Source organism: Enoplosus armatus, chromosome 17, assembly GCF_043641665.1.
Source record: "Enoplosus armatus isolate fEnoArm2 chromosome 17, fEnoArm2.hap1, whole genome shotgun sequence".
Taxonomy (NCBI): domain Eukaryota; kingdom Metazoa; phylum Chordata; class Actinopteri; order Centrarchiformes; family Enoplosidae; genus Enoplosus; species Enoplosus armatus.
Genome location: NC_092196.1, coordinates 14,953,054 through 14,972,108, shown reverse-complemented (window position 1 = coordinate 14,972,108; position 19,055 = coordinate 14,953,054). Strand labels below are relative to the sequence as shown.

At 41.1% G+C, this 19,055-nt stretch overlaps 1 protein-coding gene across 1 annotated transcript; it reads left to right on the top strand.

Annotated features, from left to right (window-relative positions):
• The first annotated feature begins 5,586 nt into the window (after positions 1-5,586).
• mrtfbb (myocardin related transcription factor Bb) lies at positions 5,587-17,739 on the top strand. Its single transcript, XM_070922866.1, has 14 exons — positions 5,587-5,635; positions 9,024-9,089; positions 10,671-10,726; positions 10,835-10,910; positions 11,166-11,315; positions 12,060-12,241; positions 12,642-12,788; positions 13,712-13,959; positions 14,341-14,476; positions 14,555-15,454; positions 16,263-16,373; positions 16,509-16,640; positions 16,734-16,794; positions 16,902-17,739. The coding sequence occupies exons 2-14, from the start codon at positions 9,083-9,085 to the stop codon at positions 17,375-17,377; spliced, it is 2,682 nt and encodes an 893-aa protein (XP_070778967.1). The 5' UTR covers positions 5,587-5,635; positions 9,024-9,082; the 3' UTR covers positions 17,378-17,739.
• Positions 17,740-19,055: the final 1,316 nt, after the last annotated feature.

Here is a 19,055-nt window from a genome sequence, read left to right as displayed (position 1 = left end):
TTCAAAGAAACTTTATCTGGGAAAAAGAAGTGTGGATTTTGGCTCTGAAGAATACTTTGGCACCGAGGGTCAAGAGTCTAATGAGATTGTCGGCATCACAGTGATGGGGCTGGAGTGCACTTTCTCACTAGAACAACATTATGACAGCACGTCATGCGCAAACTAACTATCTGACATCACTGGTAAAAATAACTGCAGGAAACATTGTGGACTGATAAATAATAATGGGCTTTTGTTTGTATCATATACTGTACTTTTTATCCTTCACTGCACAAAGGAAGCATTGTGCAAGAATCACTTCTATTTCAGTGAACTGTCATGACATAAGTAGCTAATATAGGTGGATGATTAACACCGGATGTGATGTTACAGAAGAGTATTATTGCATTGTCACTATGGCTCTAGAATAGCGTGCGAAAGAGGCATTAGAGCAGTTAAACTTGGAATATTAAAAAAGACTTCAAATCAAAAGGAACGCACATGATGTGGGAACATTTTTGTGAGCTGACCTGTCATAAAACAGGGAAGATAAGAGTTTGATGGAGTGAATGTGTTTTTTCAATTTCTTAAGGCGTCAAGCCGTCAGTATATCACAGGTGTTAGGTATGGAGTCCAGTAATTGAAGCAGTTTAACAATACAATACAAAACAGACACAGCTAATAAAAGACATCAATTGAATGTCAAGGACTTGTGTCCCCCCCGAGGGACTCAACTTTGCCAAAGTCAGTAACATTCAGTTCCTGATAGTTTAATTTAATTCCTTTAGTCTGTTCAGTGGAGATGGCAGTAACTCAACCTCCCTGATCGATAGGTGATCAGACAGACCAGCATCTATACTCATTCTCCTTAAGAACTAAATTATACATACACATCAAGCAAAATCATAAGAAATCATGTCGTCATCTTGCAGGAATGAGTGAACTTCGTATGCTCTGAAACTACATCAGCTTTAACTTTAGAGAATCACTGGAGCACACTAGTATTCTTACTTCTTCACATCTTTTTATGTGGAAAAAACGTTTTGGTCGGAATACCTTCAGGCGAGAAGTGTTGGTGTTTTTTCCACATAAAATGTAAAGTAGAAAGAATGGAAATGTGCCTGAGATTTTATGTTTGGCCCACTTGGACAATCTGGAACAGACGTAATTTGTAGTAGTAGCTGTAGTGTGGTTCTGTCATGACTTTGAGTGCTGCAACAGTGTCAGTACTGCAAAAAATTCTTTGCTTACATTTGTATAGTGGGAACAATAATGAAAATTTAGCTATAATGTACAGTACTTGATGCTGTGTCTAAGATGAAATAATAATGTAGAGCAGGGAATAAAATTGCAGCCGTTAAATGTTACCTTCGGTTAAATAAATCGACACCAGCCAGGCAAATCATGCAGTAATCAATATTCTTCTCAGGCTCTGAGAAGCATCGGGAATGAGAGTATGGATTTAACATGGACAGCACATTAAAGGCTGGCATTATTTCTGGATCATGTTACAAATTGCCCTACAATACCAACATTGCATTGCACACCAACATTGCAGCCCCAAATGTATAGTTTTTTTCTTTGTAAAGTCAGGCCATGTATTCTACTACACCACTTAATTACCACCAGATGTAGATATTTATGCAAATTTGAATTTCTCATCATTTGAAGGAGTCGTCATCAAGAACCATATAACACAGCAGGTTCCTCATTTCCTCATCAAAAATCGCTACACTGTGGTAATGGGAGAGATGAGAATGGCGTTGTCCACCCTTGGGGAATCTGCAGCTCCTAATTACAGAGATTCTCATCTAGAGGGGGAGGCCTAGAATGAAATTGTGCAATGTTTGGCTCTGTGTCACAGAAATTACTCATCCCACTGTCACTACGCCTAGGTTTTTCACATGAACACAAAACAAGCCAGTGTAAATAATATTATACAGTCAACAATAGGGTGTAATGGACATGCTGTATATAGATAGACAATTGCCAAAAGTTCAAAAACAAAGATCTCTCACATTAACACATACATTTAAAATAACTTGAGAACTTGATGACTCTGTTTGTCCGTACACTACTTTTACTACTTCTACTATATGGGCGATTCATATCCATCTTCAATAAACTCCTAATCGCACACACATAGACGAACAATACATGATGCAGCATAAATGAATAATATTGATTTCTGCTCTCCCTACAGAATCACAGCTTCTTGATGAACAGGAGTCCTGTTTCACTGATGTCCAAGAGGGTCTGGCTCCTATTGCACAACTAGAAGAACTGTCCCTTCAGCCCCTGCTGCCACAACAAGTGCAGGATCGGCGAGTGGACCTAAACTGGGGCTGAATCAGTGACCAAAACATCAGAGTTCGGTAATATTGTATGTTGACCATTTAAGAGCAAGGCCACTCTGAGAAAACAAACTTTTTGTTCAGTGATTTGTTTGTGGAATGAAGTTAGGAATTAGATCAGAATTGCCTTGGGAAGCCAACACATAATCACAGCTTAAGTAGCTACTGAAATCAAAGGTTTTCCTTGGGAACATGGATTTGTTATGCATTTACTGCTATCTGGCATTATTGCGTCATTGAAATATTTTGCCTTTGATTCAATGTTACAAATATTTATAAGTAAATGTTTTTTCTCTTGGTACCTCCATAAGGCAAAAGGATTTGGTAGTGAGTATCCTGGTTCTCACTGAGCCAGCCAGAACCCATCACTCTCGGTATGAGGTATAATGAATCAGGATTCATTATTTATAATGTGGCATCTCTGGGAGGTGCATACTGTAGGGATGTAGCTATGCTGTTAGCTAGCTGTTAGTCAGCCAAATACCCCTGTTCTCTGTCTCTCTTGAATGCATTTTGTTTCTCCTTCCCTTGTATTGTAAGTATTTTATGGGTACTTTATCCCATGTGTACAAAAACTACACTGTAATTAGTGGACTGTAATATAAACTCTACCCTGTTTGTCTTTGGTTCAGTTTAAAGGATCTCCAGTGTGTTTGTCTGTGTAGTTTGGTTTGTTTAGGCTAGTGTGAAAGTGTTTTGTGTCATGTGAAGGTTGTTTTATGGCGGAATAAAACCAAACCAAAGTCCTGCAATCAAACTTGTTGTAAACAACCAAGACCGCCTGAAAAGGGGGGTCTCGGTTGTGCGGTTCATTTAGGGTGTGAAAGCAAAATGGACCAACCACAGAATTTTATGATAGATATGTGATTTTAGCATGATTTCAACCGCTAAACTACTATTTAATCCTGTCCAAAACAATGGTGGTGTGCTAAGTGAGTAAATCTTGAGATGCACCCAACAAACAAAAGCTGGTGTTCTTGAAGAAATCTTCAGTCGTTTACTATTTAATCCATCTGGTGATTGTGACCCAGTCTGTGCATTTTGACAGTAGCTCATTAGAAATTAAGTTAGATAACTGTTTATCATTATTTATAAAATGTGGTTGAGTTGTAGTCTCGACTAATAATGATCCTAATCAGTTTTTTCTTCATGAGCATTTTCTAATCACCAGAGAACTCAACAATGTACAGCACGACTTGCTGTCAGTTTCTGGGCTTTGATGACAGTCGCCAAAACTGTCCAATGAATGAGTTGCCTGTCAGTCCATATGACTTTGTGTTTATAGCTCTTGGTTTGTTTTAATAAGTCACCAGAATAGTACTAAGAGGGCAATGTATAATTATTTTCCTTGGTCCGATCAAAATGAACAGAACTACAGGTGTGAATGCACCTTTAATCGCCTCATACTTGTTGGGACATTTCAGACAGTGATGTGATTTATTGGGAAGTTATAGATATTTTTCTTTCTTCAACACAAACCTGCATCATGAATCAATCACTGCTGAGTGACTGCGACTGTGAACTCGTATGTTTTCACTCTATTCTAAATGAGTAATTATGAAGTCGTAGGAGAATTAAAAACAGCTGGCCAGTGGGAAGCAGATAGATGTATACTCTAATCAACAAGCTAAAATGGCTATTAATAACAGTGAATGCAGTGATGTTGTCTAAAAATATATCAAATTCCAAACTGTAGGTCATCAATGAAAGTCATCTAAATACAGTCTAGAATATATTTTGTGTGAATAGAAAACATCTTGAATTAATATAAACTAGCTTGAGGTTTAAGGGGAGAGATTAGACTTTTAAATTGTTACTGAAGATGAGAAACAGCATTGTTCTGGACTGGGATGGGAATTTGAGAGCCCACAGCAGACTTGGATGCAGAAGAGAGGTTTTGATAGGGGGATAAACAGGTGTAAAAGGCATTCATAAAATGTGTTGTTTTGTTTCTGGGGCCAACACACTTGTGAAATGTGAATTTAAAAGAATTCTGTGTATTTATGGACAGTGTGACGTACGGACAGACAATTTTCCACATTCCAAATGCTCCCGCTACTCTACCATATTTTTTATTGTCTTGTCCACCATTATTCAATCCCAGTGGTGAGCTGTCATAACATAGTTTGCCTGACTGTACCACTCCCATTTACTATGTCAACTCCATGTTTCCCCTGTCCCGTTCTGTTTGACATGACTATTTCTTGATCCCACAAGTGAACATTACTAATCCAGAACACAGCAGTCCGGTCCTCCTCAGCATGTATTGTCCTGTTCAGTCACATCACAGGAACAGCTGGAGGACTGAGAGCATCCTGTGTCTCTGCAGCTTCACCTTGACATCAGATCCTCTGTGGGATCGGATGCCTGCCCTTTAGCTTTGACATATTTTCTAACCAGCCTTCCTGGATCCACTGAGACACACGGAACTCACAACAATTAGTGCAATTCCCTTTTATCTCATTTCCTGTTTGCAGTCGTGGATGGCATCTAAACACCATTGTAAGCCACGACTAAGCTATTTGCTTTTGTATGAGCCATTGCATTTGTTCCTCTTTGTCCCCTCTTTTTTACACACCTCTTCTGTTTAGTGTGCTGTTTTCCCATCACAGTTTTTGAATAGTCATAAGTTGGAGTTGCTGGACTTAGGCTGCTATAAATGAATGGTGTTGAACACAAGAATCACAATACATGTGAAAAAATAAATAAATAAATAAAACCCATAAGTAATCATTAAAAAATGTAAAAAAAAGCTGAGCTTCCATATCCCCAAGGACCCAATGCGTTTGTTCTTGTCATTGTTATTTAGTGCTAGAGAAAAATACACTCATGTTGTTTCTCATGGAGATGTGCCCCCTCAAACAGCTTGTTTTGATCAAGTATATATTGGTTACCAGTAAACAAGTTGGTCCCCTGCTGATTATTCACCAAATAATGTCAAATGTTCCCTGGAGTTTTGTGTTTTATTATGATGGGTCCTCTGTGAGTAGAGCAAAATGACCCAGCGAGGGTTAACATGAGCAGCGCTGTGTTCCCTCCTCCTGACATTGACTGAGCACACACACACACACTTTCTCCGCTGAGGCCAGCACAGAGCCAGAGAGGAGGGACTGTTTGCAGCTCTGAGAGCCAGCTGTTGTTCGCTCAGAGCTGGGTCTTTTCTCTCCCCGACTCCCCCGTTCTCCACTGGCCTCATCACTCCATGGGACTCCAGACCTGGCCGCCAAGCAAACCACCACTGTCCTCTATGGCCTGCCTTGATGTGGAGACCCCTTCCATCTGCAGGGGTAAATTCAAATCAGGTGCCTTTTCTTTTTTTCTTGTCTGACTTGCATGTATTTCATTGTTTTATCTGAGTATCTGCGTAAAGTAAGTTCAAGTTTTTACTCTTGTTAATCTTTACTGATGCTGGCAGTAGTGGCAGGGGGGTTGTAGTTATGTAGACGCAGCCCTAACAGGAAATGACAGGGCAACGGTAAAGCTTATCACGGTGAGTCATTCAACGCATCATTCTTACAGGAGAAACTATTGTCCTCCGATAGATAATAAATCAAACTTGCGCTCGAAAAGCTGAGTCTGCGAGGGAGAGATTTAGGAGAGAATTTAGTTTATGCTGCCTATGTTTTTATTGGCACTCTGTTGAAACAATATTATGGTTTTCTGTCACATGATATAAGCATGAATTCACACCTGTAATTTTAGTACACACAATAAGCTTCATTATTATAATTATTTGCATATTTTAATATTTGTTATTTACAATCATCAGTAAATGCCTTTGATTAGACACACACTACACTTTCTGAAATAAAACACAACATAGCTGTCTTTCAGTGATGGGTTCTATAATAGATTATGGTTAATTTATTGTAATGTCTGAAGTCACATTTGATGAAAATATTTGCCAACCACCAAAGATCATAAGGTACATGTTGAGATTCAGTATTTTTGCAGCCTGCAAAATTGATAATGTACAATATTGCTATTTACTATTGCAAGAAAATGTATAACAATACTCAAATAACAAAAGTGTATAATAATATATAGTACGCAGGATGTAAGCCAAAATCTAAATTCCTTTCTGTCAGGGCCATCATGCAAGATTTGCATGTAAAACATTTTATTTAAATTCTATGTCAATGAATTATTATTCATGACCCAACTAAATTATGTGTCTAACCAGACCAGTCAACACAGAGTTGGAGGACACGCCCACTCATGGAGAAGAATGTGTTTTCTCATCACTTTGTATCTGACTTCATCTTAGGCCCTTTTTGTTTTGGGAAAAAATAATAGACCCCAGGGATGTGTTTACAAATCAGCTTAAATTCAGAGTTATTGACTACACAGCAGATATTAATTTTCCAGTTAGAAATTGTAAAAATCTACTGTTCAACAGCTCTATTTTACCTTCTATACATTGTCAGTCATTTTATAACATATAATCGCCTAATTTAACTGCTTAAGCCTTTCTGCTTTGTTGAACTGATTTAGGATAAAAGGAGTAATGGTGAAGTTTAATTTAAGAACATGATAAATTGTTTGATACTTGCTGTTTGCCTCTCTGCATTTGACCAACCACCTCCAGGAATGTAAATTACCCAGTTGTCAACTCAAGTCATATATGTTTATAGATCCTTCAAATATCTATAAACCGATTGATTCCAATTTGTAATACTAATAGGCTTTTTGCCCCACTTGAGTGCAAGTTGTAGGAACATGCATCTGAATCAGCTACTGCACATACAAATGACCTTTTCGATAAACCAATGTAATCTGTATTTTCATGATTTAGTCTAACTCTAGTTATAGATGTCTCAATCTTTGCTAAAATGGGATTCTGTTTAGAGTCTTTGGTATTTATAACAGTAAAGTCAACATAATCCAGTGTCAGTCTGTTTCTAAAGTAAAATATTTGTAGCCACACCAAACAGTTTTTTCTTTTCATTTGTACTGTTTCTAAAAACAAAAAAAAGTCAAATAAAATAAAAGTTCTGATAGGAGACCTCCAGGGATGATTTGCTGAGAACAACATGGTTCTGAGATTAGAGATTACATCAGTAGACAGGGATTTCAGCAGAGCTCTCTCTTTCTGTTCCTCCACAACCTCTGTTTACGCTCTGCTGGTGAGCAGGAGAGCGGAGCCAGTTTGCATCACGGAGGGGTTAGCCAGGGTTCAGGTTGAACACAAGATGACACAAAGTGAGGAGGACCCCGGGCATGAGGTGTACCCCCATACTGATGCTCAAATTAAACTCTGCATTCTCTTGTGGTGCTGGAAGGCAGCTTTTGGTGTTATTGATATGCAGTTATATGCACTCATAAATTTTCTTGCCTGTGGCATTTTTTTCCAAGTCACAGTGGATATGAATATTGAGAAAAAGCAATGGCAATTTTTTACAATCTCTTGGTATGATCTGTCTCGGGCTGACCATAACCCCCCTGGCCTGGGTTTGTAATAGGAAACACAGCAGGCGGGGCAGGCACACTGTGTTCTCTGCTCCAGAGTTGATGGGCTGCTGTGAGAGTAGACTCGGCCTCCCACCCTTTGCCTCAGCACTTGTCACTCTGTGTTCCCTTGCCCACCAGTGGAAGCCCGTGAACGTCCCCTCGGCTCTGCATACAACTGGAGATCCCACCCCCTTAACTACCCCCATATTTCATGGTTCCCAGGCCTTGTTCTCACAGCTGCCCAGTTTATTTTTGCTAGAGTGAGTCACAGAGGCCTGTTCAGACGCAGCGCCTTTCCCAGGAGAGTTGAGCAGGTCTGTGTTGTGTGTGTGTATGAGTGTGTGTTTGTGTGTGAGTGGGAGTAGCTGTTTCCCCTGAGCCACTGAGTAGCTCTAGCTAAGCCGGCTTCACTTCACTTCAGTGGCGACGATAAGGGCCTGTTGTACCTCACGCCGCCGCCTCATTCGTCACCATCACCCAATACCTTCCTCTTCAAACAGTTTCTTTTCTGCATGAAGCGGTGTTATTCTACTGAAATAACATGTCCACGCTCGCTTGTTTATAAATGTTTAAACTGGGATCTTACTAAAGTTTATATTGATGGGAAAATAACACTGAGTATCATCCAAGTATGTATGTGGGGCCTGCATGCAAGACTCCGGAAAATACTGGAAAATAGTCATGTCTGTGAAGTGCCACAGCAACACAACTGATCACTGCTTATCCACCCAAAGCAATATTACATTTTAAACCCTATTACTACTAATAGACACAACTTACTTAGCTTTTGCTGGTGTCATGACCATCTCCAGTTTTGCTTATTATTGTGACCGCAGCCTTAACATTAACCCCTGTTTTATCTGGTTGTATTCTATACTGTAGTTACTTTGTTTGAGTCCTCTGTGTATTTGCATCCCACACAGATATTGACTCTCATTGGGAAGGCTCTTGGCCAATCACATTGCACCGTTCGAGTCAAACTGTTGTAAAACTTGTGGTCCTCTTAACAACCCAAGTTAAACCATACAGGAACTGAATAGGATGTTTGTGGTGGTGAACAGGGTTTACTGTTGGGCCTTTTGGGTAGCGTATTGATTGAGAAATAATAAGTACTTTGTTTTATTTGAAGTCTGGCCGGTTTCACAGTTAAAACCAGAGATGGTTGTTAGTTGACTCAGCGGACTTGGCTCTGAACAGTAAAAGTTCAACTCTGACCTCTGTGTCTCCGCACTCTCTCAGTCCTCCAGCTCTGTCTGCAGCAGAGGAGAACTCGGGAGCAGCTTGTGGAGCAAGGCATCATGCCGCGTGAGTATTCATATCACACACCAACAAAGCTCTCACCTTATGCTTTGAAAAAAATCAAGGTTCAATGATTAGCGCCTGGAAATTAAGACTTCCAAGAGGAAAGTAACCAATATAGCCTGAACCCAGAGGGTCTTTCTTTCTCTTAACTACCTTCTACTTACATTATTTGTTGCTCTCAAAATAATAGTATTTAACTTTTTCTATCATCTATCAAACTTCTTCATGGCTTTTGGAGAGCATTGTGCACTTATTTGTTGTGAGTGTATTAGCAGCAACACAGTACTCCCTTACTTGTATTTAAGGTAATCACATTGCATCTGCGTATTTGATGTTGGAGCTCATACTGGTCTGTCAATGGTCAAAAAGATTACACTTGCAATCTTTATAACATTGTGTGTGTCTGCACATAAATCAGTTGCTTTATTGTAGAAAGTGTGAAGTTTATTGTCCTACTCAGACTGTTGCTAAAGGTCTCAAAGAATTAACACTTAAGCCATCAAGCAGCACCACGCCAGTGTCTGACACAAAGAACAAGCTCCTGCTTTATAGCATCCATCCTTTGATGTGACAAAAGTGGAGCAGACTCAGTCCCTGTGCTACACCTAATAAAAGATGAGCTGAATCTGTGACAGAATCATGCTGATAGCTGGAAAGGTAGAAAGAGAAAAAGACAGAGCTCTTCCTCCTTGTCCTGTTCTCTCCTGAAAAGCCTCCTGCAGTCAGACTTTCAGCTCCTCTTTGGCTCTAAACAGCCACATGAGTCAGCGACTGAGCCTTCAGTGGAGGTCAGTCATCCCCTGGCCAAGCGTGGCCTGCACACACACCTCCCAGGCTATTCTCCACTAAAGCACTCTGCTGCTCCCACACTTATAGTCTTATGGTAGGTATGCAGTGAGGTTTAGGTGACGAGCAGGAATGTTTTGCTTTGTTCCTCTGACACACTCTTTAGAGCGCCCCCCTCCAGCCATGTGTCCTTAAACCCAAACAGTGCTTGTCATATCAGAGGTGACTGGTCAGTGAGCCAGACCTCGCATAAAGCAGGACGAGTTTATTCTGTGAGATCAGAGTGACTTTCTGCATGGAACAATCTCTCTGCTTGAGTCAGTAAAGCCTGGTACTTCCTGTTTGACTCACATGAGCTTCTGCTTATTAATGTCACACTCATGCAGAACAACAAAGAAATAATGATATGAAAAACAGATTACAGTAGGTATATGTATGTAGCAGTGTTCATTCTCTACAGGGATGTAGCCCTCTTGCACTTTTTAGGAAGCAGCTTTGATAACTTTAAACTGCTGCTCAAGTCGATTACAAAGAGTGTATGCAGTAGAAATATTGTATAGTTCACATTATTCCACTTGTGTTGTTACATCATCCTTTCTTTTGCTTTGGAGATCACTCTTATCAATAATTAGTTTGCTAATTAAAGGCAAAAATAACCAAAAGGAAATGGCCTTTGGAAATAGTAAAAAGGAAAAAACACATTAAATCAATATTGTTTGTTTACAGTTTGCTTGTGTGAGGAAATACAGTATATTGACTGAGAAACGTTATAAATTTTGCTGATTCACCTTTTCACAGCTCTGAAAACACCTGCTGCCTTTCATGAGCAGATTCGCAGCCTGGAGAGAGCCAGGGTAAGACATCAGCTAATGTCATCCCACTGCAGCTCATGAGTTTATTAATCTAAATCTACATTATGCCCTAAAACTATATGTAAAAAACTTTGAATTGTTTTTTAACAGGCTGGGAACTTCTTAAAGCACAAACTCTGCAGGAGACCTGAGCGCTCTGAGCTGGTCCGTATGCACATCCTACAAGGTAATCACCGTCCTGTGCGTTCTTACTGAGTAATGGCGTTTAGATAACAGTCATGAATAAGGTGCTTATTCATCTAATCACACTTATTGCCTGTTTAAATTTGTTTTACAAAGTTAGAACCAGATAAATGTCTTTGAGGTTGACATAAGTTTGTGAGGTCTGGCTGAGCCTGCAGTGAGTCACCCTGACAAAGCAGTTAAGAGGCTGACTGATACCGGCCAGATCGCAGATAATGATCCTCTGTATATTTATCAGAGACGCAGGCTGAACCCTCCTTGCAGGCCACACAGATGAAGCTGAAGAGGGCCAGACTGGCTGATGATCTCAATGAGAAGATAGCCCAGCGGCCTGGACCCATGGAGCTGGTGGAGAAGAACATCCTCCCTGTTGACGAGGTCATCGATGGTAGATACTCATCAACACTATTATATCCTAACTATCAGAAGACCTGAGCCATTCAAAATCTTTGTTTTAGCCCACTTTACAGTGACAGCCAGAAAAACTCAAGCCAGGACTGGAGCACATCAGAAACATTTTTTAGCCATTATTAATGTTATTACACCTGTGTTTGAGAAGTCAAAAGCCTGCAGTGAGAAAGGTCAGTTTGATATAGTTAAGTCAAGTCCAGTCAATTTTATTTATATAGCTCAATATCACAAATCGCAATTTGCCTCAGGGGATTTACAATCTGTACAGCATACAACACACCCTGTCCTTAGACCCTTGATTCAAATGAGGACCCCCCCCCCCGAAAACAAAACCTCAGTGATGGCCAATTTACCAAAACCAATGACATTCCCATCAGCCTCACTTCTACTTTGTGTTTAGTGCTAATTAGCAAATGTTAACATGCTAACACGTTAAACTAAGATGGTGAACCTGGTAAACTTTATACCTGCTTGGCATGACCATGTTAGCATGCTGACTTTACCATTTAGCCACTAGCATGACTGATGGCTCTTTTACTCAGTAGTCACTGATAACTCGTAAAGTTTTCCTTTTGTAATCATAAAAGGTATATAGTGTATGCACAGACAGACAGCATTCACTGTTTGTCTAAATTCTCAATACTTCTAAAAAGTCGGTTTTCCGGTTTTATCCTTTAAGTAAGTAATAAGCTGTACTTGCTTATGTTTGCTGGCCCCACAGGTGGTAAGACAGACAACTCTAAGCCACCAGATATTTACAACTTTGATGAGGACAGCAGTGATGCCTTATCACCACAACAGCCTGCCAGCCAACAATCTCCCAGCTCCACCTCCATCTCTCCAAGGGAGTCTGGAGGGACTGAGGCCACTTCTACTTCCTCTAACGTAAACTCTCCCATACAGGTACACAAATACCTAGGACCATTACAATTTACACAACATGAACTGTCAATGTCAGCAGACAAACTAGCCTTCTTGACAAGTTGTTAAATCTATCAGTCTTAAAATTATATTATATTATTATAATTATTTAAAAACTAAACTTCTCATGTTCTTATTTATGGAGGACAATAATATTTTGAGACTTAATTTAACTTTATGTACTGTCTGCACACATGGTGTACTAACCATGTATGATGTATTATCATTTGTAGAAACATTTTGTACTCATTCTTTTACTTGTGTTTATCAACCTTGTTTTTTTTATTCCAGTTGGTAGTGGAATGATGATTAACAGGTGTAGCGGCTTCGCTGTTCTTACTGAATGGATCATGTGGTTTCTCTCTGTCTCTGCTTTTCTTAGCACTCCCCACCACCTAACTCACAGTCCACATCAGATTTCGTCAACCTTGTCTCCATCAGTGAGCAACAAAGCAACCAACAAGCATCTATACCCCAGCCAATCACCACTGTTGTCCCCAGTATCACACCAGGGCCAGTTCTTGTGAAGGTGAGCTTCAGTTTTTAACAGCTCCACGTTTTACCAGTCATTTCAGAGTATTTTGTAAAGGATGAGTTCATTTAAGTTTAATCACTCACAGTCTTCTAATGTTTATAACCAGCTGACATGAAAAACATGTGATATGACCTCTGTTACTGAGCTTGCGGTCTTTCTGATTTATTGACAGTTGTTTTTTTTGTTTTCTTTGGAAATGTGATAAGAGATGCGATGTCAGAAGACACAGAGCCTGTCTTTTGTCATACTAAAAGTCACATCAGTTTTGGGGTGAACTGAAAGTCAGTATTCAGTCAAGTCAAACGCAGTTCAAAGAACAACAGGGTTTAAAGTAATTTCACAAATCCTTGGGCTTAAATCTGTGCCAGCCACAGTTTGTCTTCAATTAGGGTCAAATGACAGGCTGGCCTTCCTCATTCAGGCTGTGTAAAATGTAAGCCAAAAATCAAAGGACGGGAGTGAAGCAATAACTGGTGCATTTATCATAATCCAGTTATCCTATGAGCATAAGATGAACTCTCCCTCCCTTGGAATATGATAGGGAAATGACTTTGACAAATTGGAGGGTGTGTGCTTGCTTTAACCCAGAGTTTCTGGTTTCATAGCTAGAACCCACTGCTCTTATGCCAAGCCATTTTCATGTGTATCCTGTAACTGCAGGTGGTAAAACAATAAGGGTCACATTTCCACTAACCGTTTCCTCATCCTGTAGTTCTCATCGGGTGTCAGAACAATGTTCCACCTTAACGCTTCAAGCTATAAAAATCTAGTATCAGTTCCAAGTCTTGCAGTGTTGGTACTGGCAATGCTAACTGTATTCCCTGATAAACTGGACTGAGATCAGTCACAGGGATCAAATATCCTCCAGATGGTCCTCTCGGCTTTTACATGCCCCTTCTCTGTGTTGTGTTCTACAGCAAAGCCTTCCCAAGCTGCCTGGCGATAAAAGCCGCAGCAAAAAGAGCAAAGAACCCAAACCACGGGTGAAAAAGTTAAAGTACCATCAATACATCCCTCCGGACCAAAAGCAAGAGCTCAATGAAGTGCCGATGGACTCAGCTTATGCCCGCCTCTTGCAGCAGCAGCAGGAGTTCCTGCAGCTCCAGATCTTAAACCAGCAACAGCAGCAGTACAACTACCAGGCTGTCCCACCTGCCACACTGAAGTATGGCTACATTTAGCAGCACAAACACTCCTTTCACACAGCCAGAGATAGGACTTGGCTCACCCACAAAGTTTACCTTTATGTGTACAGTCTGATAATTTTGTGTTGAGTTCAATACTACTGAAACAACTCTAAAGTACTGTTGCTTCCTGTCAGAGTTAAATTATTTGAATATTGATATCCTACAAACTCAATCAGAAGTTCACACCTGGTTTTACAGAGAGTAATAACTGTTTAAACACAGCTGCTGTTTGTCTCAAGTACTTTACATTTCCTGCCCACGGCTTCCAACACAGAAGCTGTTGATTGTGAAAAATGGAAAATAGTTTAGATTCCCTATCCAATCTCTACTCCCTTTTTCTTCCCGACTTATTACAACAGACCAACAACTGAGGTACAAACCAGCTGTTCCAGTGTTGTTCTGAGTGGAAACCCAGCGTCTACCCCTATGCAGCCCCGGTACACTCAGACAAACCGCAAGCCGGATCATTTACCAGCTAATCTGGATGAGATGAAGGTGACACCTCATGCATGCTGCAGAGGAGTACAAGCTAAATTTTGAGAGGTGTTTAATAATAATCTGCTATCTTTACAGGTTGCTGAGCTGAAATTGGAACTAAAACTCAGATCTTTGCCTGTTTCTGGGACTAAGACAGATCTGATAGAGCGGCTAAAGTTGTATCAAGAGAACTCTAACATCCAGACTGCTGCTGCCATCGAGACAACAGCCGTTACAGCAGCCTCACATAAAGAAAACATAAAGTTAACTCCGCCTGTGTCCCCTATAGCTTCCAAGGTGTCCAGTCTGGGCATAGAGGACAGTAGTATGGCAGACAGCCCCACCAAACTTTCAGATGCTCTGTCTCCAGCTCACACTGCTGCCTGTGTGAACTCCCCACAGGGAGCTCCACTGGAGGAGTGTCCCACAGAGACGAGGTCGCACGGGAAGGACTCTGAGAGAGACAAACGTCTCCATGAGAAGGAGCGTCAGATTGAGGAGCTGATGAGGAAGTTGGAGCGGGAGCAGAGGTTGGTGGAGGAGCTGAAGATGCAGCTGGAGGTTGAGAAGAGGAGTCAGCAAGGAGATTCTCCACCTCAGCTCAGCCCTCTTGTTCCCATCCAGGTCAAAGAGGAAAACAGGGCCCCGTCAAACTGCTCAGCGTCCTGTAGTTCTCCTGGTCTGCCAGTGTTGGTCAAACAAGAGGAGGTGGCAGATCAGAGCTACTTACCACCTCAAAATCAGTTCATCATCAGCCACCAGACTGTCACGCAGCCTGAAACCCTTCAACCTTCCCAGACTGGAGCTCAGATCCTCCTGCCTGCATCTCTTCCTGCCTCGGCAGTCACTATCCAGCTCCCTGCCAACAGCATCAAATTACACACTACTGTCAGCAGCGCAGCCTCAGGCCTCATCCAGACCTCTGGAAAGGTGCCACAGAAAATAGAAGCCTCAGCAGCATTACAACAGCAATGCAGCAGTCAGCCACTGAGTAAGGTGAGAAAACACACTGCTTGCACAGGCTGCCTCGGTCCGTCTCTTTATTAGTCATCACTATCGGCAGTGATTTTCTGGTAGTCGTATGTGATCATCCATATGTGTAATGTGTGTGTGCACCTGAAATCATTAATTCTGTTTTCCATGCAGTAAATTCAGTTTAGGTTGCACATCATACATCTGGTGCAGTGTTTTCGATGGCACTGTCTAATCACACATCAGATGTTTTTTTTACATGGTTGACGTTCTATCATGGGTAATGCATCTTTCTTGTTGTAACAGTAATAACAGGCCTCAGCTGGGTGGTGAAATCCTTCCCTATTCACATCAAAAGAAGGCTTGTGGAAACTTGGGTTACTGGAGCAGTTGCTGAGTGATGGCTGACAGTAGTGCCCTGACTGCCCTCTGTCGTCCCTCTGCTCTGAACCAAACCAGCCAGAATTAGCAACAGAAACCACAACTCAATGCTAACTGAGGACAACATGCTACGCTGCAAAGCACTGCAAACAGTGCTGTCAGTGCACACAGTGCTGATGCTTCAACTGAAGAGAACCCAATGAAATTCAACTAGCGTCGCTAAAAAGCAGGGAGTGCAGAGCAATCTTCATTTAAGTTGCTCACAAGTCCCCAGTCTTTGTCCCTCAAAAGAACTTGGTCACTACAACATAAGTGTTTATTGCTCCCACAAGTGGGTGTTGTGATGCACTTATTTTCCGTGCATGTGAGAGAGAGCATTTTACAACATTGATGGCACTAATGCATTCATTAATGTATGCCTCCCTGCTGACCTGTCTATATTTTTCTGCAGACTTGGAGGATGGATAGTACAACCCGAAGCTTACTCAACACATTCCCAGTAAGTGGATGTCCTGTGGGAGCCTCCTCTAGCCAAGCTGGCCCTGAAGGACCCACAAATAAGGTAAATAAGGTAAATAAGGTAGAGTACAAATAAGGTATCCTTTAGTCTCTTCTACTTCGGTTTACTTACTTGTACAGTATCAACTGCATTTGAATGATTGATGTTTCCTGTTTTTCATTTGGTATTGTTTAACAGTCTCCCTGTACCAGTCAGCCAACTTTGATCTTGCAGCAGCCAAAATTCACAAACCATGTGTCAAAGTGTAAAGACCCGCCTCGCTACGAGGATGCCGTTAAACAGACACGCAGCATGCTAATAGCTGTTCAGGTGACAAATAAATACACTATTTAGTACAGTATATCCTAAAATAAAAGTGTTACTATAGCCATTCAAACATTTACTGGTCTTCTTTCTCTGTAGGGTCCCACTGCAGCTAGCCAGCAGATGGATGATCTGTTTGATGTGTTAATCGAGAGTGGTGGTGAGGAATACTGCAACTTTTCTCTTTTGGTGACACTGGTAAAATAAGACATAAAGCATTAATGATTATTTGATTCTCACACTTTACATTCTGTACTTGTTTTTCAGAGATCTCCCCCTTCATCAGACAGGATCCACCCAGCCTGGACAAGCCTCTTCCTGTGACGGCCAGTGTAACTACCCTTCCCATCAACACGGTTTTATCCCGCCCTCCACCCGTGATCCAAGTGGCCCACCCGCCTGCTACACCGCTCAACCCCTCGACCAGCCTGGCAGCCCTGTCCTCTGACACCCAGCTGGAAACCCTCCTGGATGGCACGCTGGGTGCTCACACTGAGCCACAAACACTGAAGCTGATGGAGGAGCTACACTCACCTATGGATACCATGGAGGTGGACTTAAATGAAAACACACCACCCTCTGCTTTGACCCTGCACAGTACCAACATGGACAATATGGATTGGCTGGACCTTACCCTGTCTGGGCCCACAGAGGGAGTCAACCCTTTGGGCATATCAACGCCGGTGGGCGTCTTCTCTACTGACTTCCTGGACTCACATGAACTGCACTTGAACTGGGACTGAGTGCTGTCAAGGTGAATTCTTACACCTGTCAGGCTGTTTCAGATAAACGTACTTTTTTATGCAAGGGAGGATGGCTTTTGTTTCCTGTTTGGAAAAATAAGAGCTTTTGGAGGCCGAGGCAGCTCTGCTTTGCTTTCTGACCGTATAAATCAGCTCAGTAATAATCTAATTGTGCAGTGTCAGTTTAGAAGTTGCTGCATTGTTTCCTTTGAGGTCTTTAAACCCTCTGATTGTATGGGGAGACTGACATAAAGTAGGACTGGTACTGGAAGATTGAGCTGACAGTGGAAGTAGCATTTAAAATTTCCATCTTAAAGGCATAATATGTAACATTTCCGCATTAAAGTATCTAAAAACGAATAGACCTATGTTATATATTTTTTTGTGTACTTACATTATTCCAAATTTTCCCAACACTGTTCAAACTCCGTAATGTTATTCAAGGTATATTTCATTTGGTTGCCTGTCGATGGCGTCATATCCCCTTACCCCCTCTAGTGGCTTTAACTCCCGGGGAAAACGGGAAACACCAGATGATACGTCAGAGAGTGAGGAAGGAAAGAATACAATCATTTTTTCATTAACTGCATGCCATTTTGCAACACAGTAATCCAGTAAAGACCTAATTTATTGATATGATATTTCAATATCCAGTTTACTACGATGTGTTACTGTGACAAGTGGCTCATGCCAGCCACCAAGCTAATACATACGTAACGTTATAATGCTCATAAAGTTATTTTTAGTTTGATGTTTTGACCACGGATAACAGCGCTGGGCTACCCCATGACTGAATTCACCACATTACGTTAGCTACAGTACCTGTATGGGTAGTCAACTCAACTAATGGTAAGTTAGTAAGTTAACGTTACATTAGCTAACATTACTTGCATAACGTGAATAAACATAACATGAACATTTCCTCATCCGTGAACATGATTTCTGCCTGAGTCACATCAGATAGATTGTCACTGAGCAATGGTTGTTGTTTAACAATGAAAACAACAACTCCCATGATCCCATGCTACTTCACAATGTCATCAAACTCTTTTGTTATTGTTTTGATTGGGAGACCCCTAGAGGCAGAAATTACATACTGTGCATTTAAGTTATGCCACTTATTTGTTATCAATTCTCATGTTATTGGTTTCTCTTCTCCTCTGATCTTAATGAATGTACAGTGTTGTATTGACTGTGGTAATAGAGGAAAAGAACAGGAAAATGTCCTAACCCTGGTTAAAGAACTAATGGACAAACACTGCTTGTACCGGGGGCTGTTATGTAGTTCACTCCACCCTGTCTTAGAATGATTATCATTATCAAAACAGATTGTAAACACACAACTGATAAATGTTCATTGTGTGTATGTAAATTGTGAAGCATAAATCAGATGTTTAACTGAATTGGGAGTGTGAATATGATAACACTAGAGTGCCACTATGTGGCCTGACCAACCAAGTATTTACCACAAAATACTCAACATTGTTTCATCTCTCAACCGGTTCTGACAAGATTTCTAGCAGTTTGCAGATCAGCTAAATCATCACTCCTGCATCTCCAGTGTGCATCTGTACACGGTGTAAAACATACTGCACGTTTTTGTAAAACCAATAGTCCTATGAGCTTAAAAAGGAGAATCCTCACTTACAGTTGTGGCCAACTAGTCACAAGAGTCATC

Coding starts and splice junctions, on each gene's coding strand:
- mrtfbb (XM_070922866.1), top strand. Junction 12,242..12,641: donor ACGTAAACTCTCCCATACAG/GTACACAAATAC, acceptor TGCTTTTCTTAG/CACTCCCCACCACCTAACTC. Junction 15,455..16,262: donor GCAGTCAGCCACTGAGTAAG/GTGAGAAAACAC, acceptor ATTTTTCTGCAG/ACTTGGAGGATGGATAGTAC.